The sequence below is a fragment of the Scomber scombrus genome, chromosome 22 (assembly GCF_963691925.1).
Source record: "Scomber scombrus chromosome 22, fScoSco1.1, whole genome shotgun sequence".
NCBI classification, from domain to species: domain Eukaryota; kingdom Metazoa; phylum Chordata; class Actinopteri; order Scombriformes; family Scombridae; genus Scomber; species Scomber scombrus.
In genome coordinates this window covers 16,017,537-16,045,317 of record NC_084991.1, presented here as the reverse complement: position 1 = coordinate 16,045,317, position 27,781 = coordinate 16,017,537, and the positions used below count along the sequence as shown (strand labels likewise).

At 38.7% G+C, this 27,781-nt stretch overlaps 2 protein-coding genes across 2 annotated transcripts in view; one reads left to right on the top strand and one right to left on the bottom strand.

The window, feature by feature from the left end:
• Window positions 1-17,970, top strand: part of sema3c (sema domain, immunoglobulin domain (Ig), short basic domain, secreted, (semaphorin) 3C) — a 39,126-nt gene extending 21,156 nt beyond the window's left edge. Inside the window, exons 5-18 of the mRNA XM_062443339.1 lie at window positions 578-697; window positions 3,472-3,562; window positions 4,785-4,904; window positions 5,039-5,181; window positions 5,264-5,378; window positions 6,001-6,070; window positions 7,398-7,542; window positions 8,388-8,610; window positions 10,231-10,319; window positions 11,137-11,178; window positions 11,426-11,583; window positions 12,545-12,612; window positions 13,786-13,916; window positions 15,311-17,970. Coding sequence (XP_062299323.1) covers window positions 578-697; window positions 3,472-3,562; window positions 4,785-4,904; window positions 5,039-5,181; window positions 5,264-5,378; window positions 6,001-6,070; window positions 7,398-7,542; window positions 8,388-8,610; window positions 10,231-10,319; window positions 11,137-11,178; window positions 11,426-11,583; window positions 12,545-12,612; window positions 13,786-13,916; window positions 15,311-15,730 — 1,935 coding nt within the window. The 3' untranslated portion in view covers window positions 15,731-17,970. The remainder of the gene's footprint in view (window positions 1-577; window positions 698-3,471; window positions 3,563-4,784; window positions 4,905-5,038; window positions 5,182-5,263; window positions 5,379-6,000; window positions 6,071-7,397; window positions 7,543-8,387; window positions 8,611-10,230; window positions 10,320-11,136; window positions 11,179-11,425; window positions 11,584-12,544; window positions 12,613-13,785; window positions 13,917-15,310) is intronic.
• Window positions 17,971-18,732: 762 nt separating this feature from the next.
• On the bottom strand, window positions 18,733-23,662 carry cd36 (CD36 molecule (thrombospondin receptor)). The gene is made up of 12 exons (XM_062443816.1): window positions 23,540-23,662; window positions 23,047-23,207; window positions 22,766-22,910; window positions 21,123-21,278; window positions 20,918-21,009; window positions 20,707-20,756; window positions 20,496-20,565; window positions 20,026-20,213; window positions 19,779-19,897; window positions 19,611-19,684; window positions 19,322-19,376; window positions 18,733-19,218 (listed from the first exon to the last, which is right to left on the bottom strand). Exons 1-12 carry the CDS (start codon window positions 23,660-23,662, stop codon window positions 19,042-19,044), a joined length of 1,410 nt encoding a protein of 469 aa, XP_062299800.1. The 3' UTR covers window positions 18,733-19,041.
• Window positions 23,663-27,781: the final 4,119 nt, after the last annotated feature.

The window sequence follows — 27,781 nt, the reverse complement described above, 5'->3', positions numbered from 1 at the left end:
GATTGAGAGAGATCAGTAATCGGTCATACCTAGATATATCACATATACCACTGACGCATTTTTTCCACTGGCCTTAATACCAAACCTGTGAGCTCTGGGATCATTTGATTGTGCAGCATATGATTGTATAACCGTCATAACAAGAGAGATAAGTTTGAATTACTCACTCACATGGAATAAGATACTTCAGGAGAGATAAACAGGTTCTGGATTTGGTATTTACCCTGGCTGTAAACCAGGAAATAGTCTCAGTTCACGTCTGTTTTAGGCCATTGTGTCATAAGCTTGATCCATTAATAAAATAAAAATTTTGACACTTGTGATTTTTTTTAATGAGCTGTAATGAAAGCAGCAAAATGTATTGGGACATTGTTGCCAACTGCTATTCTTTGCTTCATATTTCAAAAAGTATTAACTATATTAAAATAAACAGAAGTTTAAATGATAAAATATTCATAATTTCTAAGGACTTAGTTACAACACATTTCATTACGATGTGTCCATATCACATTTTTATTCTGGTTTTTCAGCTGTTGAAATTCTAATGTGTCTCTCTTTGTTTATCTGTATTTCTCAGCACGGCTGTGGGAACTTCATCCGCGTGGTGCAGCCTTATAACAGAACTCATCTGTTCATGTGTGGCAGCGGAGCGTACAGTCCCGTCTGTGTGTACATCAACAGGGGCCGCAGACCAGAGGTGGGCACACGATGACAGATTCACTTCAATAAAGAAACAAACTGTTGAGGGTATAAACAGTTTTTTTGAGGCGGTAGCCCTGATGAACACCACAATGGTTACAATTGCTAGTATTGAGAAGATAGAAACCAAAATGTGTTTAGTAGATTATCCATTCTGATTGTGCATGAAATACTTGAGAATACTATACAGTGGCTGTGGCTAAAGAGGTATAAAGCCAATGGTTCAATCCCTGGCTCCTTCAGTCTGCATGTCAAAGTGTCCTTGGGCAAAATACTGAACTCCAAATTGCTCCCAATTGGTGTGTGAGTGTGTGTGAATGGGTGAATGTTGGCATGTGTTGTAAACCACTTTCAGTGGTTGGTAGACTAGAAGAGCACAAGTCCATTTGCCATTTACTGCAGGCTACTGAATGATACAACACCACTTAACTGTGAGAAAATAGGACCATCTTACCCTACACTACAAGTACTTTTCATCTCACTTTTTTATGAATATATTTACAACATGGAAATATAGGAATATAACAATATAGACCACCCACCTTTGAGGACAGAGAGAATTATATTAGAATTAGAATAAGAAATGTTGAAATTGAAATGATGCTTTGAGTCATTTAAGATAACTTTCATAGTTTCCATAGAATGTAAAGGTGGTTTTGTGAAGCTCAAAAACAAAGTGAACAAATGATGGATATGCAGTTGTTCCTCTGTGGGTGTTTCAAAAACAAACCTGGTTAAATCAACTTTGTTGTTTATTGCTCACCGGGGGCAGTTCGTTTTTACTTCCTTAAAAACAGTGTTAGCATTGCCTGTGGATGTCACCCATGAGCTCAATAAAATCAAACTAGTGGGAATACTGCCACCCAGAGCAAGTAAACTCAACTCATTTAGTGTGTGACAGGTTAAGTAATCATAAAAAAGCTTCAGGGGGTTAGAGTGAGGAATATATATTTATTTTAAATAAGCTTTAAGTGATAGCTGCAATAATGTGAAATATAATCTCTTTACACCACTTTCTGCTGGAGGGAATACATCATGTAAATCAGACATAACTCAGATCGGGAAATATATAAACTGGATGACAACCAGTGCAAAAGAAACTGCTAAAATTGTTATAATCTAGTCACAGTTTATCTTCCCCTGAAATTAACGTCATGTGCAGCAGCAAATAAAGATACTTTCTAATAATAGCAAGTTCTTTTACTTGTCTACTAATAATTTATAAGTGCAACCATATGGTAAAAAGTTGTTAGAGACCCCATAACATTATAAAAACAATGGTATTCACTTTGATGCCACATTAGAGTAGATGCTTAGGATAAAAGGTCAAGGATGAAGTGATGTTTTCTGCTCTCATCTCCGGCCACAAAGCTCTGGAAGTGAGAGCGGGGAATCCCTCCAGGAGAAAAGTGCTCAGTAAGTGAACAACATTTAGCCACAGACTGCCGACTGCTGCCAAACACTAATACACAGACAGAGAGAGAGAAAGAGAGAGCTTGCAACCATGCTCTCTCCACACTGCGGTGCCTTTTGTCATTTGGGTTTTTGTTTGAAAGGCAGACTGCTCTGTTTGCAACTTCTGAGCTCAAACATGTCAGTGCCTCAGACAAGAGGTCTGTTAAGTGTAACAAGCTGATTTAGAGGGAAGTTGACGGCGAGTTCACAGTGTAGACCTTTGCCCTGTGAACGTGTCCCAAATTATTATGTTGTTATAAAACTCAATAGGATGACTGCAACAGACAGTCGTGTTTTGGTGTTGTGTTTTGGTGTCATACATTTCAGCAGCGCTCTGTAGAAGCAATTGTACACAGCAATAAATGTCTATCTTAGCAAGTGAATTACTCTTTTATTCAGTCTTAAAATCTTTATAGGATGGGATGAACTTGCCCAGAAACATTTTTCAATGCAAACATTTGTCACTTGTTCAAAGAAAATTTTTATTTTAAAAATCCCCTCCAGACACATATAAAAATGCTCTGCTTTGAATAAAAATGTATCTGATATATGTGTTCCCACATCACACTTGTGTAAGTTGCATATGTTCAACTGTGGTTGGCTTCCAAACTAGTTATGTTACGAAGTCACACTTGTGGATACGTGTCTTAAACTGAGATTTCAGGTAAGAGCAGAACTTTCTATCTTCAGCAGGTGAACCTGGCGACAACCTTTTAGTATTAAACCCTGCATATTTCTGCTCAGTGAAGGGCAAACATTCAAGATGCAGTGCAACATCAATTTGTTAAGGTGGATATATTTTGCAGAGCCACCTACCAGATGGAGGCAGTCCTCCTCAACAGACAGAGATGAGCAGACAGTTTCCTGGAAAAATGCTTTTTGGCAAACGTCACTTGCATCCCCATTGAGGAAAGCAGCATCACCACCATGTGCCAGACCTAAATAGGATGGGACAGGAGACTATAATTTACCCAGGTTGCTGTAAAAGGCGCTTGGAGCGTCCAGTCCGCCACAAGGAGGGGGTTGAAACTTGGCAGTCTCTGCACCTGAGATGGAAAGATGGCTATCCAACACATTAGCAGGGAAATTCCTCCTCTCCTCCCAAATGGAATGTTCTTTTTACTGTCCCGCATGGGCCAGTTAAGGTAGACCAGACTAGGACCATTTCTGTGCTTCCTTAAAACCAAAACGGAGAGAAACCTGAGCAAGGCAACCTTGGGGGGGGGACATTTGGTACACTCATATGTGCATTTTTATTATGGTATGTAATATAAAAATGTCTTTAAAATCTCTGACTGCCTTTTTTCTCTATGACAGGAGCAAGTATTTCACATTGACTCGAGGACCGAATCTGGAAAAGGGAGGTGCTCCTTCAACCCTCAAGTGAATACTGTTTCTGTCATGCTCAGTAGGTACCTCCTAAATCCTCTGACCTGATATCAGCCTCTTAAAAAACCTGAATAAATAAAAACTGAGCTGAGATTCATTTTTGCAAAGAAATCAGTATACATGGTTGACATAGATTACAAAGCTTCCACTTTCCAGGTGGATCCATTGGTGGACTAAAAGATGAGTTAAGTAACCTAACATGCTAGCTTTCATTTTCCAAGTGAAATACAAACTGAACAGCAAGATATGTCAGAATGTTTAATGTTATAAAATGACAGGCATTGCTAAAGTTACACACCACTACATGGGTGTCTTTTTTTCTAAGGCAGGCGATTACATCACTGTCGTATGTATGTACAGTACATCTGTAAATGACTGCATCATTACAGTTCAAATTGTCTTACATAATAACTGAGAATTCAAATTCGAGTGTGACTTCAATACACATAAAAAACACACATAAAACACACACCAGCAGAGCCTTCAGGTCATGCCGCACTCTCCCTTTGATCTCTGATTGGTTGAAGGGTGTTGGGTTGCTGTCTTCACGGCTTTAGGCAACACATTGCACCCTCAGCTCTGCTTTCTGACACCTGAGCATAGCCATGTCAGCAGCAGTTTTGCCAGCTACTGAGTGCCTTCAGAGATGCCCAGGAGGGGTTCAGAGAGGAGGGTGGAATAACTTAAAGGTGTAGAGAGGAAATAGAGTGGAGGTCAAAGTTAATACTGTTGAAGCAAATGACGCAGCACTCCATGCTTTTCCCACTCGAGAGGACAGTGAGAGGGGATGTCTGGGCTCGATCAAATCTGTGCTGCATCCCCCCGTCCTCATGTATTATGCCCTCTGTGACCGTCAGAGTGCTGTCGACACTCACTCCTTAGCAAGTCAGCCTGGATGCGGGCCACGTAACCCTAATCCTCTCCAAATTTACCGCACATTCTGCAAAACACATGGTCTACTGATGGGATAATCAAATGAGACTAAAGGAAAGATAAAAAGCATACAACAGCAGGACACACACAGACTATAAGCCTGCTATTAATTCTGCAAACATATGTGGTCTTTTTTATGTATAGAACAATTATCATTCATGGAATAAAATGTGGCTGTATTCATCTGACCTCGTCTGGTGTGTGAGGATGTATCAGTATATCCATTGTTTCCCGAAATACTTTAGACCATTGCTTGTTTTTCAGAGTTTATAAAATCTTTTGTATTGTGTGTGTTTGCGCTCCTGCAGACCAGGAGCTGTTCTCAGGCATGTACATTGACTTCATGGGGACAGATGCTGCTATCTTCAGGAGCCTGACCAAGAGAAATGCAGTGCGGACTGACCAGCACAACTCCAAGTGGCTTAGTGGTGAGCAGGAACACATTGTATGAAGATTTAGAATAAATGCACAGTTTATTTATCCATTTACACAATATATGTTTTTTTAATCTATGTATTTATTTGTACATGTATGTTAAAAAAGACTTGTTTCTTTCATTCAGAGCCTATCTTTATCGATGCCCACTTGATACCAGATGGAACGGATCCCAATGATGCCAAATTATACTTTTTCTTCCGTGAAAGGCTAACGGATAACAGTGGAAACACTAAAAATATCCACACTATGGTGGCCAGAGTGTGTCCAGTAAGTGCACTTATTTTTGCCTAATAGATCAATATAGTTCATTTTGTGGTTTCGAGTTTCTATGAGCAGCTTTTGTCTGCAGAGTGACATCGGAGGACAGCGGAGTCTGGTGAACAAGTGGACCACCTTCCTAAAAGCCCGGATGGTGTGTTCAGTTCTGGAGGAAGACGGCACCGAGACACACTTTGATGAACTGGGTGAGTCAAACAGAGGACACACATACTTTAATTCATACACTCTGTTATTGTGGTGTTTTTGCTTTTTGTCTTGTTTTATGTTTCTTCTATTTGGTCCGTGACTTTCAAGATCGATTTTATTTTCACAGCCCATGAAACAAGTTTAAAGCAAACGTAATCATTTAGAAAATATGTGGCCAAAAACCAAAGACCATCCTAATTCCCGACAGCTTGCTCTTTTTGTTCCATGGTTTCTTGGGATTGCTTTCTCCACAAACAATCTGTGGAACTTCCTTTGTTTAGCCTGGATTAGGACTGTAAGCCTTGATCAATTTTCATAACAGTTTTCTGTTGCTTTTAGTAACACTGTATTCCTTTATGAACATATTATTTCGGACCTTTTTTAACCTCAGCTTTGAAAACTACAAACATCAGCTCTAGACCTGCTTTTCCATCCAGGTCATCAGATCAATCCATCTGTCAACATGTGCATTTATTAATTCATACTTTCATCACTTTGTTGGCAATCGTCCCTGCGAGGATAAGGTGATAGAAAACATAGGGAATTTGTTGATGGTTAACATACCTATCTCTGTGTTATGTACATTTATCTTTGTATTCACATATGTGTTTCCCCTTACAGAAAGTGTGTTTTTGCTGGAATCCGATCATCCCAAGGGCCTGTTGGTGTTTGGAGTCTTCACATCCACAAGGTAAGACCAGAGACGATGAAGCCAACTGTAACATTCCTGCAGGCCTCAATGGTTATGTTAATCACTGACTGGATATCAGCGGGAGGGGACGTGTCTGTGAAAGGGCCTGTTACATAGAGATGTCATGTGTCATGTTGCAGAACAGCTTATTCAGGTGATGAACTGTCAGCATCCTGTTGGCTTCAACATATGGCCTTCATTTTGATGTTCTTGCCTTATGATCGCAAGCAAAGTGCATTATTTTTCGGTCTTTGCAAGAGATATAAACTATGCATTACATGATATGCATTGACAGAGTAAACAGCAGGATGTCTGAGTGCAAAGTGAATCTCATTACTGCATTTGTCAGACAGATGCAACCTGAACCCTGTTTTAGAGTTTTCAGAGAAAGACAGTAAGAGTATGTTATCTTTTTTCTTCCATTTTATCCTAAAACCCAAACAATATATTATGATTACAGGCAGCAGATACTCACTGTATACCTTACTATTACATATGTGACATTGCAGTCCTTGTAACTGTTAAGTTGTATGATACATGTAATTATAATGCTCATAGAAAGGTATTATAATTGTCCTATTTTATCAAATCTCAGATAATCTAATTAGATTTTTACGAATAAAATGATAATAAACATAATTTAAACATCATTATCTTTGACATAACAAATTAAGGAAAGAAAAGTTTATCACTGTGTGAACATTCATGGTAACTGAAGAAAACCTCACTGAATAAACCGATTAAACCACTCTCAGTCAGCAGAAAGTCACTGCTGGCCGGATTGCATGGCAAATTTGGAGGTTTAAAGGAATGGTCACTTGATCCATCTGTTCTGATCTCTAATTGAGTCCATCTGGTTAACCTAGGTCGACACTGCCACAGGCCCTCGATCCACTTGTTACTTAAGGATCATAAAATGGCTACAGTAGTATATCCTAGCTCAAAGAATACAGTCAAACTAAACAGTGAGATCCGTAAGGACTCTAGGCTCAGTGTTATTCCCATCTCCACACTGGGTTCCTTCCTCCGTCTCCACTTTGCACAATATCCTTCTGTTCCTCTTTTCAACAAAGCTCTTTTATGTGTTGCGGCAGTGTGGTTTTAAATGGCTGGGCCAAACCACATCAGATCATTTAGGGGGCAATAGGTGAGCTGTCCCCACTGGAGTGTGGCAGCAGTTCCACCCAGACTGTATGACTCGCACATCCTTAGAAACAGTGATCTCAATAAACAACTGCAGAATATTTTAGCAGGGTGGGTCTCAGGGATGTGAATTACAGATTCCTACTGTTATAATTCATTGAAGGTATGCATCTCATTTCCTCAGCTCCGTGTTTAAAGGGTCCGCAGTGTGTGTGTACAACATGGCCGACATCCTCACCGTCTTCAATGGGCCCTTCGCTCACAGAGACGGGCCAAACTTTCAGTGGGTGGCGTTTCAGGGGCGCATCCCTTATCCAAGGCCTGGAACTGTGAGTTCACATTTAGGTCATCCATTAATTAATTCATTAGTTATTTCAGTGCATGATTCACAAGCAAAATTCATATAAAATATATATCTTAACCCTTACTCCTTACACATTTCAAGACTGAAAAGGAGTATGGAGAAGGACAATCTTTTATTACCTGCTGCTTTCTAAAAAAGTGAATAAATAACATCAATGTTTTAACAATATTTTGCTATAAAAAAAATGACAACCTCACAAAATGAAAGTACATTCATACACAATCAGTGGCAATCAGCTTACACTGAAAAATATTTTTAAAAATTGAAGTGGTTTCAAAAAAGATTCTAGTTAAACTCCACTTGATGAAAAACACATCAGTGTAGATTTTCAGTTAAAAATCTGTTTTAGCTCTAAAAGAAAGTATTCAGTACAAAACCTTTCATTTACACACTGGAATTGAATATGGAAGAATAAATGAACAGTACACATTTTGAAGTACCTCAAAAAATTATCAAGGACACTCATGGTCTATTATTATTCCTCAAAAGTTATTCTATCAAAATATTACTAGTTTTATGTCAGCAAAAGTAAATACCTAAAAAAAAATTTGGTATTCCCCACCAGACTTTTATCCCTGACAGAGTGGCGAAGACTCTGTCATAGAAAGCATTTTGACCATAACACTTTGAACTTTACATTTGACCATTATATTTACAACACAATCAGCTAAATCAAATTTAACTTTAATACATTCATATTCATTATTAGCAGACAACAGTGTAGGTCTAAAATTCAGGATGGCAAAAACGATCCATATCCCTTAATAATAAGAATGTGTTTTTCACACACTTTCACCTATGTTTCTCCAGTGCCCTGGTGGAGCCTTCACACCTGACATACAGACAACCAAAGAGTTCCCAGATGATGTGGTGACCTTCGTACGGAACCATCCGGTCATGTTTAACCCCATATACCCAGTGGGGAGGAGACCTCTTGTGGTTCGTACCAACGCAGACTACAAATATACATCGGTGGCTGTGGACCAGGTCATGGCTGCAGACGGAAACTACCAGGTGCTCTTCCTAGGCACAGGTATGAATATTCACAGGTTCTACATTTTCTAGGAGAGCACAAACGGGTTTCTTTATCCCTGTTTACTTTATAAAGTATTTGTATAGTGCATTTCACAAACTGTGCTTTACTGTATGTGTTAAAATCACACCTAATCGCTTAAAGACAAAGGCAAAAATATCCACATTGATTCCAAAAGATAGAGATGTTTCAAGAATGTATTTCAAATCAAGTGATTATCAGGTCATTATCTTCATACTAAGGAAATAATCTATACTGTATTTAAACATATTTATATTTCCTTGCAGAAAATTCAGAAACAGCTGCACTGGAAAATGCTATTACAATATCCAATTCTAAAAATGAATGAATTACAACCTGCATTATGGCATCTGGGCATTAGCAGTCCTATAATGCTACCATAGTCACCATAATCCTGTAAAAAGGCAGGTCAATTTTAAGCCACCTCATTTACAAACTCATTTATGCTTAGTCATTTACAGTGACATGCAAAACCTGATACAGACTGATACAGTGTATTTTATTTGAATGAGTTTCCACCGAAATGTTTTGCAAGTATATGATTGTTGACTAGAATCTCATTCCCACAGCTGGTTATCAGATAAACAGATAACAGTGGGGATATTACAGTGTGGGTTTGGCAGCTGATTTAAAAAACAACGGGACATAACATGTAGCATAAATTATGCCATATATCGGTCCAAGATAGAGGGACAAGTCCTTGAAAAGAGAACTTTGAGCTTTCATGGTCTGATGTTCTTTAATCAGGTAAAAATAATCTGCTGGTGGCACCAATTAATATTACTTGTACTGCAATGATTTTTTTCTAATCAAATACCAACTTGACATCAGTGATTTCAACATATTGTTTTTGGAAAGCCTTTTTCTCACCTTGTGCTTTTAAAGAGAGATTGAATGATTGACAGCATAACACTGTTACAAAAAAACGTGTAGAATATACCTGTGTGGATCTGCCTATACTCTTAACACAATGGTTAAACAGAATGATATATGTCCACACATTATTGTGTGTGCATTCGTGCTTGTGCTTGTCCACTTGTGCACATGTTTGCATTCAGTGAGCAGGCCTGGGATTCTCTCTCACAGCTGCATGTGCTTATCAGGCAGCCTTTCTCTGTTCTGTTTCTCCTGCCTGAATTCTTGAAGAGAAGCCAGTGCTGTCTAACCGTAGCTGTGGCTTGAGACAGTGCTTTGTCTCAAGGATGAGGGAGACACTCTTATCAGGCATTTCCAGGAGCTGTTACTGTAACTCCGTCTTCCCACTTTGTTGCTCCAACTCCTAGGATAAGGCAGCTTTATTGATGGTGGTAGTGTTGAATTTTGCAATTTTCATGGCCTTTGTCCTCCCTTGTGCAGGCATAAGGGCTTCTATTCCCACTCCTGCCATCGCTGATTTCGCTGTAAAAAACTAGTCATTACTATCATGCTTATTCAAAAGCAAACATTGGTAATGGACTTTAAGTTTTGTTTTGTTTTGTCATTCACTCACAGCACACATCTCTGGGCAGTCTTTGTCGAGTGTGTGTAGCCATATCTGTTTCACATAGTTGTTAAATAAATGTCTTGTTACAATTTGACATGTCTCTTTTCTGCCCCCAGACAAAGGTACAATACAGAAGGTGATTGTGCTGCCAACCAATCAGTCCCTGCATGAAGATCTGATCTTGGAGGAGCTGGAAGTGTTTAAGGTCTGCTGTCCGTCTTCCCTCCACCCGTTCTTCTTTTTCTTTTTTCTTTTTTCACTTTCATCCCTTTTCTTTACCGTAATCAAAGGCAGGGAGGAGGAGGGTGCACTTGGCCACAGCACAAAGGCCAGAGGCAGACAGACAAAGACAGGGTGGCAATCAGGAGATGGATGGTCTGTAGTGTAGTCAACACAGAGTGATGGGAAACATGCTAACATACTGGAAGAGTCTGGTTGTTGCCCTGTGTTGAACCTTTGAACACACTGTTTTATCTTGACCTGCTGGTGTGTCCTAAATCACTAAAAATGTGATTACCTGTGATCAGGTGCAAGTGTAGCACTCCTCCAAAGAAATATATTTTCTCTGTTTTGCTGCACCTCATCTGCCGTGACTATTTTTATTCAAAAAGGGTATTTTATTCGCAAGGGTAATAGTTATATTCAAATATACACATTTTGGGAAACCCTCTTGCCAAGAGTTGGATCAAAAGATTGATACCACTAAATCCAAAGCTAGCATCTGTAAAAATGACATGTTGTATTTACATTTATTTTACATGGATTAATTAATAGAAATATAATGTTTTTATTAGTGACCTTTAGAGATGCTGGTAGGAAAATGTTGTTACCTTTAACTAGCTGTTTCTAGTCCTTGTACACTTTATATTTAGTGTACAATCTTGAACGTGGGATCAATTTGGGATCAATCTTGAACGTGGGATCAAAGTGAATTTCAAAAAACTATTCTTTTAAAATGTTTGTAGAGATAACTGTTATGTCTAAAAGCTCTGAACTAACTGCTTGCATGTACTGTTTTCCAGAACCAAGCTCCTGTTACAAACCTGAGAATATCCTCAAAAAAAGTAAGTATCTCTCTTAACTTTGTTTTTTCCACATCTATTTAGTACAGTTGTATTGTTTTAATATGTTATTCATTGTCTGTGGCTACTATGAAACACACAAAACAGAAATCTACTGTGTATAATAAGCCTCCCAAAGGCAAGGAAATAATAAGCCATAATTGTTTCGGGGCTCTGCCTCATTTTCCTGTCAGCCGGCCACTTATTAAGACAAACAGGGCGGCTGACATTTGAACTGTTTATTTTGCAGCAACAGCTGTACGTCAGCTCTGAGTTCGGGGTCTCGCAGGTCTCCCTGCATCGTTGTCACGCTTACGGCTCGGCTTGTGCTGACTGCTGCCTCGCCAGAGACCCCTATTGTGCCTGGGATGGACTGAGCTGCTCCCGCTTCTATCCTACCGGCAAAAGGTATACAAAGGTTTAGAGTTTTTGGTTTCATAACTGAGGTGTTTAGCCACTATTCAGTGTATTTAAATGTCATGCTCAGAAGTATTTAGCGTCCACTAAAGAATTTTCTTTTGGGAGCCTGTTAATGGTTTGCAAGCACTTCTAAGCCCTAAAGCAAAACATGTTCAGTGTTAATAAGTGTCGACAGGCGTTGATTACAAAGCCTATTCATGGGGACAGCTGGTCAAAACTTTTTAGAATTGTTAAATAATTGCATGGTGCACATTTTTGTAGTTTTTCTGTAGATTTGCCATGAAAATCTATAGAGGTTCTGGGCTTCCAAAGTTGTATTAATCACTTATACAATAAATTATCTTTAAGTGTTGAATATGTTGATGAATGTGGCCAGCTAATATTCAACAATATGATTAATAAAAATGTAATTAAGAGGCATTAACTTTGTAAATTTGGCCACAGCTCACAATTTGTGAGGGCAAAAAGATCACATGACTGGAGTCCTTCAGTGCACACTTCAATGTAAGTCGCCACTAATTCTGCTTTTGTTGTTTCCCCTATCTGTCTAGACATAACACAGACGAGGTATGAGCGACACCTCGCCTCTAAACTAATACTTCTCTGGTGTCTTTAAGGACCAGCTGCCTTTCTTTTGAAATTTCAGTCAAACTCGGTTTAGTTTAGTTTGGTCACAGAACAAAAAGTGCAGACCTTGTTTTCCTCCAGGAAATGTGTCTGAAATGTGTCAGCTGTTTACGTGCTCTTTTCCTCAAGCTGTTCTACATGAATGTGCACCACTGATGGAATAACACAGTCAGACTTTCGTCATTGTTTTGGCACAGAACTACTCCCTCCACATTTAAGTTATCAGAAGAACGTATGAGGAGGGAGGTTGTTATGATTGTGTATTTAACTCTGCATTTTGCAACAGTGTGTCCATAACTATCAGTCATTCTTTTCCTTTTAGGAGGAGCAGGAGGCAGGACATTATACATGGAAATCCACTCACTCAATGCAGAGGATTCAATCTCAAAGGTGATTAAAGCTGCATTCATCAATATTGTTTTAATTAAAAACAACTAAATGACTATGTATAACATGAAAAGTGATCCACATAATGACAAATGCACAAAATGTTTCACCACTTTGCATTTCCTCTCAGCTCTCCACAGCTTTTTGGTCTGTTTTAGCTTGTTGTGTTGGTTTCATGGCCCACAAATTATGCACTCAACAGCCCCACAGCAGCAGGCAGCTTTTTTCAGGGTTAGGGTTAGGGTTAGGGTATAGCTCCAAGAAATCCAGTGTAGCCTTTCTGTCCAGCACCAAATGGCTAGTTGCTGAAAAGTCAGATATCTTTCTCATGAGTTAGTGGAGACCAAAACAGAGCTAAAACAAAAGTGGCGATACATCTGTCAAACAGAAACACAACTCCAAATTATGCTATGTTTGAAACAGTTTGCTAACGTTTTAGCCATACCAAATGTACGGTGTTAGCATGTCAAGTTAATACTTACTAACTTAAGATATGTATTATTTGTAAAAGGACAATTGCAGGACATTGTTGTATACTGCCACAACGGATCACATTTAAACAGACAGAAATTCACTGGGGCTGGAAAAATAAACATATTTTTGATGGCAAGAGGTTGAGGTTGTAGCTCTACTAGTTTGTGTGTCAGTCTATGTGTTCATGCACCTGTTCAGGGGTTTTTGGCCCTGTTTGTGAGTCCAGGTACTGCATTCCTCACCAAAATCCACTCAGTCCACTGGCACACGGCAGTTTAATCAGTGAAGAGGATTTGCACCCCAGTGTGTTCCATATCCATGAAAAGTTTACATCTCTAAATTAACATGAGCTTGGGGAACCAACCATATGGCCATTTCCACTAATTAGTCACAGGCCTGTCATACATCCAGCTGAGTGATGAACCATTTAGCTGCAACAAAAACAACACGGTAAATGAGACAAATCTGAGGTGGTCTGATGCATCGAAGATTGTTTTGCTTGTCTGTAGAAACTGACGAAATCTGGGTGGAGTTTGGTTGTGCTGCAGGTGTTGGACTAAGCTTTGTGTCAACATTTCACTCCCACTGTTGGGACTTTAGAGAGATTTGCATCCATCTGTGGGATTTATTTCTTGCAGCAAGTCTGATGTGCCTCCATTGACTCTGTGTGTGTGTGTGTGTGTGTATTGGTGTGTCTGATAGCCTACAGGAACGCAGTGGAGATGACGCAGTTTGGCGTGAAAAACAACACCACCTTCCTGGAGTGTCTGCCCAAGTCTCCCCAGGCCTCTATCCGCTGGCTTATACAAAGGGACAATGACAGAAGAAAAGAGGTCAGTTTGAGAACTAAAGAGGTCAAAATTCAACATCACAGGCAGCTCTAGTTGTAATATATGACAACCTAATGTGGAGAAAAGGACCCTTGAGATATAACTGATTTAATGTCCTCTTTTTGATCCATAGGGGGTTGCTTCAATGTTTGGTTAAACATTACATCAAATATTAAACATCTCATAGAATCAAATGTGCTCACACATTTGATCTGGCCTTGTATCGCCTGAGGAATGACACTGTGTGCACTTATAGGCATTGAAGCGTCATAATGAGCACTGATACATATCAAACATGATGAAGAAACTTGACTTATGTCCTGGATTGTCAGCAGGGAAACACTTCACAAATATTTGACAACCATAAAATGATAAGAGCACTTTGAAGGGCTGTGACAGATTATAAAAAAGAGCACCTGCATGATAAAGACACATCTTTTATAGGTCTAGCTTTGACTGCTATATTTATAGAATGGTCATTATACCCATCCCCTTGAGAATAAAAAAGAGAATAAAGAATGTTTTTAGTGTGTAATCATTGAAGTCTTTTCCAAACCCAAATGCATTAAGGGTGTTTAGCATCAGTTATTTTAAACTAATGAGACTGTATGGTCTGAATGAATATGCATCAAAGTGCAACATATACATATTTTAATTCCTACTTTGCAAAATCCGAGAGAAAAAAAGAAAGAATACAAATTCACATTATTTGCATATTAAGACATTCAGACATTCTGGTCTACAACAAAATCTATTTATTGAACTGGTACAAATTTCTTCCACTTTAGCTATCACTTACACTTTTTGGTTTCAACTATTTCAACTCCTTTCAGCGATTTAACTTGAACTGATTTTTCACCAAGCAATTACACTTAAATTAACACTTCAATTCCTTTAAGTGCTTATTTGAATTTCTTTCAATAATTATAGTTTTTAGTAGCAAGCACATATAAAATGTTTTCAGAAAATGTTGCCTTTTCATATGTATATATAAGAGAAATCTACAATTGAAGAAAGAGTAATTAAATGGTCCGTCTCACCTTTTATTCAAAATTTTGGGAAATAAAGTACACAGCCATTCATTTGTGCATCAAATTTTTCAAGTTTCTTGAGACGTTTCACGTAAGTCATCATAGTATGTAAAAGCGAAGAATACCAGTTCTTTAACATCAAACTTAAGTTCTCTGGTTTCTGGTATAACATGTTGAAGGAAGTTGAGATCTGGTGACTGCAAAGGTCATATTTAAAAAATCATCAAACCATTCAGTGACCCCTCAGCTTTTTGATTTGATTTGTCATATGTCTATATTCTTAATTTAGATTTTGACAGCGTGTTTGTATTTTTTGGTACAATATGTGAATGGGTTTATGACACAAACTAATTATGCCAACCACAGGTGAAACTGAGTGATCGCGTCCTTTCCAGCGAGCACGGCCTCCTCATCCGCTCCGTCCAGCTGTCTGACCAGGGTCTTTACTACTGCCTCACCACAGAGAATGGCTTCAAACGCACCGTCGCCAAGATCCGCCTGCGCGTGCTAAGTGAGGCCATGGTGAGCGTGCTGACAGACAAGCAGCAGTCGCCATGGGCGTGGGCCAGCTCATTGCACCCTAAGGCCCTATTGGAAGCCTTCAGCCCTGCAGAGAGCCTGGCTGTACAACAATACTGCAAAGAGAGGAAGGAGCTCCAGAACCTTCAAAAGAGGCCGAAGCAGCCTCAGCCACCTGGACCTCTCAGAGGGGATTTGGCTAAACTGAAGCCTCTGCTTGACCGGAGGAAGAGCCGCAACCGCCGCAATCACCTCCCAGAGGTCTGACACAGGGAGACTGGCAGCTGATATACACTTCTTCCTTTGTTCCTTTCCAGGCAATTACACATCCTCATTTTCCAACTCTCATCTCAAACTGCAGAGCTCCACAGTGGATGTATAGTAAGATGAGGAGGTGGGTGCGGAAAGCTGTTATTCTGCAATATCTCTTTTTCTTCGACAGATTGCTAGAGTGAGGCACTGTGATGGCACCAGATGGCTGTGATTTTCACTAATACACACGCACAGGCACCAACAAGCCATTCATTTGCTGTCACAGTCACACCACAAACTGAAGTGGCCCTGTTCTGAGTGCCATTAATAAACTGTGGTCTCAGCTGATATTGCTTACGATTATACGACTTGAGTCGCAGCTATTGTCGTTGATCTTATCCTATTTTAAATATTAGAGGGGAAATTAAGCCGGCCGTACACTGGCTCACAATGGAGTTGTTCTTTGTTGAAAAAAATAGGGAGGTAATTTGATCATGATAACTAATAGTGGAGATTGAAAAGGGACAAAAGGGAGACAGACGCATGTTTGACAGTGAATGCCCTCTCTTGGCATTATACTAGTATTTTATTAGATTCTACCCACATTTATATATATTTACTTTTTGACTAACAAAGTTGTACTCTCTAAATTTAAAGGTACAGGGCTCTGTGTGCTCATGTGGGGTAATATAAAGTCAATTTGTGAACGCACTGTCTACAATAGCGCTGCCCATACAGTGCACAGATGGTAAGCAGCCCCAATAAAAGTGTTGTATTGCAAGAGTTAAGAGTTATTACTTCAAAGGCCAAACCTAAAATCCAGTGCTGATGTCACCCAAACAGAAATAGTAAAATACTGAGTAGAATATGAAATTCTGTGTGAGCTGTACACATCTTACATGATCTCTCTTGTATTTATTCCTATTACTCAGACGCACATGTAAGAAAATGGGCCTCACTGTAATTCAGCTGCATATTGTATTGTACTTCTCTTGTTTCTAGCACAGAAGCATGTTTATAGAATTGCATAAATGTAGAGGTATTCTTAATCCTTTCCTGGATTACATTTGAACAACAAGCAGATACGCACATTTTAGTTTTTGCCTTCAGTTAAATAATTTATGTTCATGTAATACTTGGAAATATGGATTCTAGATTATAAGGTACAATTTCCTTCTTCCGATCCAAATCTCCACAATCTACACAGCAACATGGATATACTTAATGCAGAAATAGTAATTATTAGTGAGGTAGTCTGTGAGATAGACAATTTGACATATGTGAATAGATTTTTTTTCAAGATGCATAGTTAATGTAGATAGAGGTTATATGTCGCTTGTGTACAGAGTATTTTTTTTGTTTGTTTCATTGTTTTTTTATTTAAAGTTGTGCTGAGTTTTGTGAAAATGTTTTTTGAAATTGTTTCTTTGTGTATATAATTTCAACATATTTCACCAACTAACTGACTGTATCTGCAAATTGCAGAGATATACAGTATTGTTTTCATTTTGAGAAAAGACTTCCTAGTTGTACCTTCCCTCGTACAGATCTCTGCTCCATGTTTAATAAAACTGTGTGACCACCATCATGTCAACTTCATGCCAGTGTACTGTACTGTGTTATGAAACATATGTATTTCTATTTATTGATGTAATGATAGCCTGAATAAATCTGTTCAGATGAATTTCAATATCAAATAATTTATTGCTAGAATACATTTTAGTCATGCTAGTAGAGTTTGACTTTGGTGATCCTCTGGCCTTTCCTCTCATACCACCAGCAGCTCATACTTATTTTATTCTTGGCAATATCTCAACATCTACTTGATAGAGTGGCACAACATTTTGTACAGATACACATGGTACCCAGATAATGTATCGTACGACTTTGGTGACCCTTTAACTTAACATTAAACACAGTTATCAGTTCATAATCTCAATGTGTCAAAACCATTAACTTTGAACATTTCCATTAACCTCAGCTGTATGTACTTTGTGCTAGTTAGCTAATTTTGGCATATTAACACACTAAACTATGACAGTGTCAGGGTAATCATTAAACCTACTGAACACCAGAATGTTAACATTATTATTGTGAGCATGCTAGCATGTTGACGTTAGCATTTAAGCACTGCTGTGCCTGTTTACCATGGATGTATTAAGAGAGTTGGATATGGTGCCACCACTCAGCCTTGCTGCTGCTTGTTAATGATCACTCACAGTATTGCAGAAGAAAAATAAAATCAATTTTCATTCATCTGAATAGACGATATCTTTGAGTCTGGATTATTTTCTAAATTACAACTTTCTCTTTCTGTTAATACAACTTTTTTCTGTCTTCTGCAAAATTGCAAGATTATTACATAAGAAAATTTAGGAAAGTTTGAAAATGTATGGGTTTAATAAAACATAGAAGCTTGTCAGGGGTCAGGTTTTTTACCTGAAACCTGCACAGTGCCTGGGATAGCCCACAGTTGCAAATATCCCCAGAAAGTAGCTTGTCTGTTTTAATCTCAGTGAAACATTTCCTTGTATGTGTGACATATAAGGTTCACACTCAACAGTAAAATCAAAGAAACCCATGGGGCTGCAGAGGGTCATTTGAAACCCATAAAACCAAAGAAAGGCCTCCTGCTGGACAGAAGTACTGCTTTCTCACCAAACAAACCTGAGTACCATTCATAACCACAGTATAATCATCCCCCGTTTTTATTTTTATTACTCTTTTTGATTTATGGGCCACTCAAGGTAAAGAGGGAAGAGAATCGTTCTTGCTTCAGTGTGCACAATGCAGAGGTTTGTGTCAGATGCAGAGCAGTCTCAGCTGTATTTTGGGTCCAGGGGGATATACAATAGTTTTGATACACTGGTGATGGCTAAGAACAATCCAATACAAGGAATAGGAAACCCAATGAAAAACTCTTTTTCAGCTTTTTATTCATTTTGAAGACACTAGTTCTGCAAAGGATATGAACATTTGCACAAGATTTAAATGTGCATTAGATACTATATGTTCTTTCATAGCTTGTCGAACAAACCAATTTCTCTCTGTGTGGATATTCAAAGAATTAATAACCTCACAGTTCATAGGGGTCTCCACTTTCTCTCCCTTTAGAAATCCCTGATTGAGTTCAAATGTTACAGTGATAATTGCAATTAAAATAAGGTAAGGTAATACAGCTGTTTACAAAATCACAGTATAAGTATTATAAATAATACTGAAATTACAAAAAAGTGCAAGTCTATATAAAAAGGTTTAATGTCCGAGAGCAGCTTGAATTGTGCTCTGCAGTTCACACAAATCAGACACAAATCTGCATGATACATTCATGCATGCTTGCCTTGGTTATCCCTCCTCCTCACCACACAGTAGAGGATAAGACAAAGCAGGAAGATGGACACACCTGAGCCCAGCAGTGCTTTCTGTATGATATCCAGCATGTCGATACGGGAGATAAGCTCCTTTTTAAACATTTCTGCCGTTTCATCATCAAGTGCAGCCGTCTGGTTACAAAGATGGAGACAGAGAAAGGGAGACTTGATTAGTAAAACCCAAGATAAAAGACTTTACTCTTGATGATGGCATGACTCCATTATTATATCTTACCTCATTCAGCCAAGCAAGAGGGAATATGGTATAATCCTTGACTTTCTTAAGCACCCTGCATAGAGAAAATGTATTACTTGTAATGCAGTGCACGAAAAAACTTCCTTAAAGGAATAGTTTTAAACTTTGGGGAAAATGGTTATTTGCATCCTTGCAGCGGGTCAAATGAGAAGATCGGTACCACTAACACCATGTGTGGTATCAATCTTCTCATTCAATTCTTGGAGAGACAGCAAATAAGCGTACTGTACAAAAAATTGGTTTAAAAAAAAGATTAAACTCAACTTACGTGATAACATTTGATGGGCCATACATCATATTCACTTGAATTCTCTTAGCAAACCTTAGGGTAAATCCAGTTGTCTGTGGAAAAAATACATCAACAAAAAAGGCTAATATCAGAGTTAAGGTTCCAGACAGTCAAAAATCCTGAAGATGAAACTTTAAGGGAACTTACAGGTTCTACATCCATGAAGGTGAAATGGTGCTCCTCGGTGGGATTGAGGCCCCGCACGTTCTCTAGCAGGGACTGGCTGCCATAGAGGAAGTGGGGCAGGGAGATGTAGATAGGTCTTCCTGTTCAAATGGCAGCAGTGGTGATTAAAAATGCAAAGTTTCTGAGCTGATTGATAAAACAATAGAAGTGCCTGAACTTGTAGTCTCTATTTAACAAAAAAAACACAACACAACAAATATTAACTAACCGGATTGACAGGAGCTGATGTCCAATACTCCAGCCACGGTACAGTTCTTGGTGATCACTATATCTCTGCAGAAGCACATGTTGTCTGGGTTTTTATCAGGGGAGGCTAAGGTGGATGGTAGGAGAGTGTAGCGGTACACATCAATCCCTTTCAGATCCATGGTTTCCTGATAGCTTGCTGACACAGACCTGAAGATGAAGAGATTAGATGAAGAGTCTCACCTCAACTACCTGCATGTATCATTAATCTGTGGGTCTGTGTTGCAACTCTGTTCAGTCTTTCTCAATACGGCACATGATTATAGTTTTGGCACTGGAAAGCTCTGACCTCTGGTGGTTACTGAGAGGAAAAGGTTGCACTTATGTGTTAAATCTCCCATCACTGACATTTAATGGCCTACTTAATGTTAGCAAAGCACAGTCAGACTAGATTCGATGAAATAACTCCCAGAAAATGAAACCCTTCATCACCTGCAGATGTCCGATGAGAAGAAATAGAGAGGCTCGTTTTTGTCCACAAATGGATGAAAGGAAGAAGCATCTGAGAAAGAGAGGAAGAGAAATATGATCAGTAAGGTGACTCTTCTGCATTTAGAGCTGCAGAAGTGTGTTATTGGTGAGGTTCACAAAAATTGTCATGCAGCTTTTTTTTAAATAATACACAATACTGAATGAGCCGCACCTGTCCCATTGAGCATGTTACAGTATTTGTCGTCCCAGAAATTTAAGGTCCTGTTGGGCAAAATTGAATTTGTCAGATAAACTCGATTTAACTGTCTTAAATACTACATAATCATCAGAATTCTCACTTGTCAAAATCTGTACAACCTGATTAAAAGATTGTTGCATGAACAGGTTTCAACTCCAGACACTTTATTGATTATCAGACTCACCTCTGTCCCCGCCACCTGTCAATCGTTGACACTTTGGAGATGTCATCCTTTCCCGTGTAGACATTATAGTAACCATCAAAGGTATCATTGTACTAGAAGAAAAGACATTTCATCTAATAAATTGATAAAATAGTGCCATTACTGAAGTATCACTGGATGGATTTTGTTCATTTTATTTTAATTAAAAATACCTGTGTTTACTTACAGGTGAAAATAGGCCCATAGTATCATTCAACAGGGTGTCTTTGTAACCCCACAGCAATTCCTGGATTGTACGACGCTGAAACAAGGAGGAGTTGGTTGCCTTTATCCGTCTCTCCAGTATAAAATGCAGGTACTTTGGTACTAATGCATAGGCTCCCTGAAAACAACAAACAAAACAAAAAGGAAAAAATCATCAATTTTTACATTTGAAAAATTATCACCTCTTCATCAGTGATGGTGTCAGTTTTACAAAGTAACGGCGTTGCTTCATAATGATTACACAAGCAAAACTGCTGTGCACACAACTGCTGCTGTTGCTTCACGAGAAAAGCCAGAAAAGGATCCTCTTATATGATTATGATACTACATAATACCTATAATAAACAGAGGATCTCATTAGATTTGCTGACACTTATCTTTAAAGCCTTATCAAAGTTTGAAGGCATCTATACTGTACTGATAAACATAGACTGTCGTATATTATGACATCCTAATTGTTGATGCACTTTGTGCCAATTCTCTGCTCTATTGTACCACCAGTCACCATAGAGCTGGGTATCAAACCTTAAATCTTTTTTAGTACCATCCAAAGTTCTGTTTAACTCAGAGTATCAAAAAAGAAGTGCTAGATTCATACTCTTCTTAACTTATTGTTCAATTTGACAATTTCTTTATATCTTCATTTTACCATTTTAGTATATTTTATTAATGCAAGGTCTTAGTATTGCTGCTCGAGTTTGGATAACTAAAGATAAATTCTAGTATTTTCGAACCTGGTTGTTATTCTTATAATTGTGACTGCTTTCACTGTGGGTTTACTTAACTTTGTGCTAGCTACCTCTGATGTAGATATTCAGGAAATGCTAACTCTAACAAAATGTCTACATTGGAGAAAGCAGTGCAAGTCTTCTAAGCTTTCCAAATAAACCTCAATTTGATTTTAATTATTTCAAACAGTGTCCAGTGTCTGAGTCCAAACACAGAAACAACACCCTAGCATTAGCAGTTGTTGCTGCATACTACATCCAGGGAAACTCGCCGGCTAACCAAACTAGCTGAATTTTAGAATTTCCTTTACTGTTTGATAGGTTTGGGTTTTGTAGAAAGAAACACGAAAAGTATAATATTGGAAAAAGTATTCAAATTGTTATAGTATCCTATCACTAAATTAGTTTTTCTTTACTTTTTGTTTTTTGTTTTTAAATTCTTCTAAAATAGCTATGCAATGATACAGTGCACCGGTTACCAATACATGACAGTTGGGAAAATTGAAAAAAAAACAACAACCCAAAAGCACGCTTCATTTCTATAATACTTTTTTTTTTCTTCTTCAAATCTTTGATTCTGGATAGGTTTGCCCATAAAAAAATATTTAAAAGAATCAACCTGGAAAAGGAAAATCATTCTTTGTATCAGGCATTACATAGTTGACAAATACAGTATATTCTGCCTATTACAGTACAAGGGGTCACAAGCCAAAAAGGTTAGGGATGACCATGTCATACCAAAGCATACCAAGGCAGCCCAGCTTGATCTGGCATAGCTTGTCATGACTTAGCAAAAGAGGTAGATAACAGCACAGCTACAGTGTGTGGAGCTGAGTCAAGTCAGAAATCACCGCACAGTGGGGTGACACTCACGTACAGCCAGAGCCAGGTTGAGGGTGGTGATTTGGTCCCCCTCTGGTCCAACTGACATAGATGGCTCAAAAATGGCTCCATAAGGCAGCATGAAGGACACAGTGTGATTAGCGTTGAATGTGATGTTTTCTTTGGGGAGGTATCTTGTCCTAAAGGAATGGAAAATGTAGTAATTAGATTTGAGTAGATTATGAAATAAATATGATGAACTGGTTAAAATTTTAAATCTCAGAGGCTGTAATTTAAACAAAATGATATAAAAGAGTTTAACAAAATCATCCTTACAGGTATGTATAAGGTCCCTTTTCTGCCACCACTGGATATGCGCCATTCTGCAAAACCTCCTGGGCGTTTGTCACGTCAAAGAACCAGAACTGCCTGTACACCTTTCCCCCTGTTGCCACGAAGTTGTCATAAGCTGTCGTTCCGTCCTCAATGACGGCTTCCTAAACCCAACAGACACACAGACAGTCTATTTTTAACATGCCTCAAGACTGCCAGCAGGCCAGCAGCCTTACTGATAGATAAAAAAAAAGGTAGATGATCTTCAATTGATCTTTACTGCTTAAATTTCTCTCTAAAGCCGCTAAAAATCACAGACGCTGATCGTTTGAAGGATGCAAACAAGACACACTTGGCTTTCTGCACAGATCTTTGCTTGCCAGTTTGAGCAGATTTTCAAAAATGCACGCCTCTCATTTCTCCTGATTCACCTTGATCTCTGCGCACACATTCACACTCTATATCCTCTAACACAGGGTGAAACTGAGCACCATACCTTCTCAACTGTCCCTGCAATGATGCTGTTCCCCAGCGGAATAAGGATGCCTCCCAGGATGGCTACCACTGCCCCAAACACGGCTCCGGCTATCAGCCCGCACCTTCTGTTAAAGCAGCCCATGGTTGAGTGTATTTCTCTCCGTTTGAGACCGTATGTCTGTCTGTCCGCCTGGCAGCCTGTTCTCCTTCTGTCTCTCTGTGTGTGTGTGTGTGGAGTGTGCTGTTATGTGCAGCCTCTCTGTGTTTGTGTCCCGGCAGCAGCAGCAAAGGCAGGCTGTACCATCAGAGGAGACGAAGGAGCAGGCGAGGCCAGGTACAGGCACTGACACGTATCTCAGTCACACAGGCACCTTTTATAAATGAAGTTACATAATTAAGGTTCATGTGAGATACAGCTCTTCAGGTATCAGTAAGGACTACATGGCCACATGATAACAGGTACAATGGGTTGAGGGTAAAGGTTAAAGAGCAGGTAGCAGAGAGGTAGTGTAAAGTGAAGTTAATTTATAACCCCAGGCTATTGCTATTTTTATTTAGCTTTTTAAAATGATGAATGCGATGAAACCAACTGGAGTATTAAAGAGGTTTTATGAGGATGTGAGATATCACTACCAAATATTCCATGCATGACCTGGATGATGAAAATCTTCATAGAAATGTTATTATATTCTTCCCTGCTCTGTTTCTCACAGCATGTGCCCTTTTCTGTCTATTAATCTCTTGTCTCCTCTACAATTTCTGCTCGTCTGCCTTAGTACACACCACACAAGCGTACCAGAGACAGAAACATAGAAACATATACATGATTAAGCATATTCTCACTGTGCAGAGACAGTTAAAAAGGCTTATTGGTCATCGCAGTGATGTAACATGAGATATAGTAAAGTGGATTGCATTCATGAGAGATATTAAATTCTATTGCATTCGTATCTTTCTTATCTTGATTCATTTTTTTAATGGCAATGGGTTCCTTGCACGTGGGTTCTTGGAACTTAGTTGAAGACAATATAACATTGGGTGTCTAAATATTTGAGTGATGTAAAACTCTTTGCAGTCCTTTTTCACACTCTTTACTAAGATTTAAGTAACCAGACTCTTGAAAAAGATGTCAGTGCTTGTGGCCAATCTCCAGATGTTTTTGGGTTAACTTTTTGGGTAACTTTTGTTTTCTAGTCCTCTGCCTAAGCTATAATATAGCCTTGCATGTTACACTACTGCCACTTTTAATTTAGCCAGTGTGCAAAACAAAACTAGACTGATAGGTGGTCATGACTTTCCATCTATAAAATAATATTACAATGGCAATATTTCCAAAGCCCATGCCACTGTACTGCACAGAATCATACAATGATGTTAGGTTTAATATATTGCCAGCCCATTACCACTTAAATACATTGTTCTGCTTTGCAGTACTGTAAGGTTACATACTACCACTGGGGGGCAGCCCCTCCATTTCCTCACCACTCACTGCATGTTCAGTGGAGAAGGCCCATTTCTTTGGTTCAAGCTCAATGTGTGCTTAACAAACCAGTTTTTCTAATTCATCTGAGACCATCTCCATGCACACAAAAGACATGGTGACAGGGTTTATTTAATCATATTGTTGAATGAGGGACTAAAGCATAAACGTAACTGTTATGAAAACATTATATCAGCTTCCAATTGTTGTACTTTGTTGCATTATGTAAACATAAGCGTAAAACATAGCCTTACAATTATTTGTACATGTATATAGTTGTACAGTTAAAAGAAATAGAAGTACTTTTAATATGTGTAAGTATAAACAGAGCTAAATCTTGTGTAACTGGGAACACTGTCCTTTTGTGAGAACCTGAACGCGCTCCATGTCCTGTCTGTGCAGATAAAATGACATAACCTTTTTTGCCAAGGGAATACATTCTCTGTCTCTTGTTATCTCAAACTTGGAAGATTGCCCGTGTGACAAAGAGGGATACCTCCAGCCAGGCATAGGATTAGAATGGAAAGGTCACCGCCGCAAATTTGCATGTACTCTCTCAAAAAGCCACATTTGAAATGAAAATTGCATGGAAAGAAAGGGACATACTGTTTACGCCACAGGGACTTTTGACATGACCACAACCAGCCCTTTAGACTGACTGCTGACTCTGGAGAGACACACTTGACTTTGTCCAACAGGCTAAATTATTTAAACCACAAACAATGGTCCTGTGCAGCTGTAGGGGACTAACACTGACAATGTTAGAGGTTTGGTTCCCATGGGAACAAGGCATGCTCATCATGTACATAGTAGTAGTAAATAAACAAATGAGCAGATATTAATGAACAGGAAGCCCATACATATAACACTGTGAATATATCAAATACATTCATATATTTCACATATTATTGGATAATTGGATGTGATCTCTAACTATTGATACTTACAAGGCAAATCATTAGCAGATTCACTGTAACGTCACATGATGTATTACGTGAAACTCATAGAAGCTATTATTTGGGTGGCAGTGAGTAAAGTTGTGGGGCTGCAGGTTTTAAATGTGGTCGGCTATCAAGAAGACGTTTCCGGTTTGAGCGTCTAACTTCAAAATAAAGGCATTAGAGTAATAAACCTAATTTGGTATTAAACTGTCACTTCAAATGCTCTGATTTATATTCTATGGAAAATACAATAACGTCTCTTTATTTTATTTATTTTGTTTTACCAGCAAAAGCTTCATAGACTGAAAATAGCCCTTGAGAGTACTGTAACAATTCATCCTTATTGTTAATGTGTTGTGTCTATTCATGAAGGCCTATTATGTAATGTCCTTATGCAGGCCTGCATATGAAATGTCACACTTGTACCATTTGGTTGTCCTGTTGTGATTTTTGTTTTCAAACCACTTACGTGTGTTTAAGTGTTAATGTGCTGCTAAATTAGAGGTCCACAGGGGCACTGAGTACTGTAGATGTTTTGTGCATTACCAGTCACATGTTTTTGTAGTATGAGTAGAATCCAAACCTTTTCTCTGTTTTAAAGCAGAAATTGGCTGGTATGTCATTTTTTTTATGTTGGCTAGTATGTTTACACTCATAGTAAATTTCACTGTTTTTCGTGTAAAGTGGAAGGAGGAGGTCACTCTAGGCCTAGGGCACCATATTGTGTTAATGCACGCCTGGGTACTATGGAGTAGATATTTTGTGCATTACCAGTCAAATACTCCTTGTACCTTGTAAATCAAACCTTTTTTTCTGTTTTGAAGTTAAATTGGGCATTTCAACAGCAGGGTATAGAATAGTATAGAGTAGTTAGAAGCTTGGTTATTGTGGAGTAAGTGTTAGTGTTTTTAGTAGGTTTGTGGATTTTTTTTCTTTCTTTTTCTATGCAAATGAAAACAAGACAGAATAATAAGTTGATATTTTCACCACACTACTCCGGCATGCACACTCCATGCACTGACTGAATGTTGTGTTGATGTGTATGTTGTGATAACAGACAGACATCATACCATCAGGTTAAAAGCAGGTGAGGGTGAGGCCTGACGGTCTATCATTCTGAGGGACTGTAGCTGTCCTGTGTGTTCACTTAGCATTTTTAACACTGGCCCTTTTACATTATTTAAGGTTTTTAATACAATACATTAATACATAATGTCAAATAATGATATTCTGGAAATTATAAGGTTTACTAATTACGTTGAATAATTTAAGTGATATGTGTGCACACATACCAGTCACCTTTGCTATATTTGGCTGATTTATAAAGCCAAAGGTGGTAATAAACCATGGACGTATTATAAGAGCTGGATAGAGATAAGATAGATGAGATAAGATATATATTTATTGATCCGTTAAGAGATATTCAAAATGACACAACAATTCAGCGGGGGGAAAAGTAGCAGCGTAAGGGTTCAAATGATAAAAAATGAAATAAAATATACAGTAAACACTCTGTGTAAATAAATCTGTAATATAGAAATGTGCAATATGCAAAAGTTACTGAGATTATACTCTGTGCAATGTTACTGGAATTGTAAGGACAGCATTAGTCTTTTTTCGAGGGAGTGGGAGGTGCTCGCAGGTGATGAGAGGTGCTGGGAGGTGCTGGGAGGTGCTGGGAGGTGATGGGAGGTGATGGGAGGTGATGGGAGGTGCTGGGAGGTGCTCGGAGGTGATGAGAGGTGATGGGAGGTGATGGGAGGTGCTGGGAGGTGTGGTGTTGTACAGGCTGATGGCTGATGGCCAGGGTTTGGAAGGTTACTGTGGAAATTTAATAGGT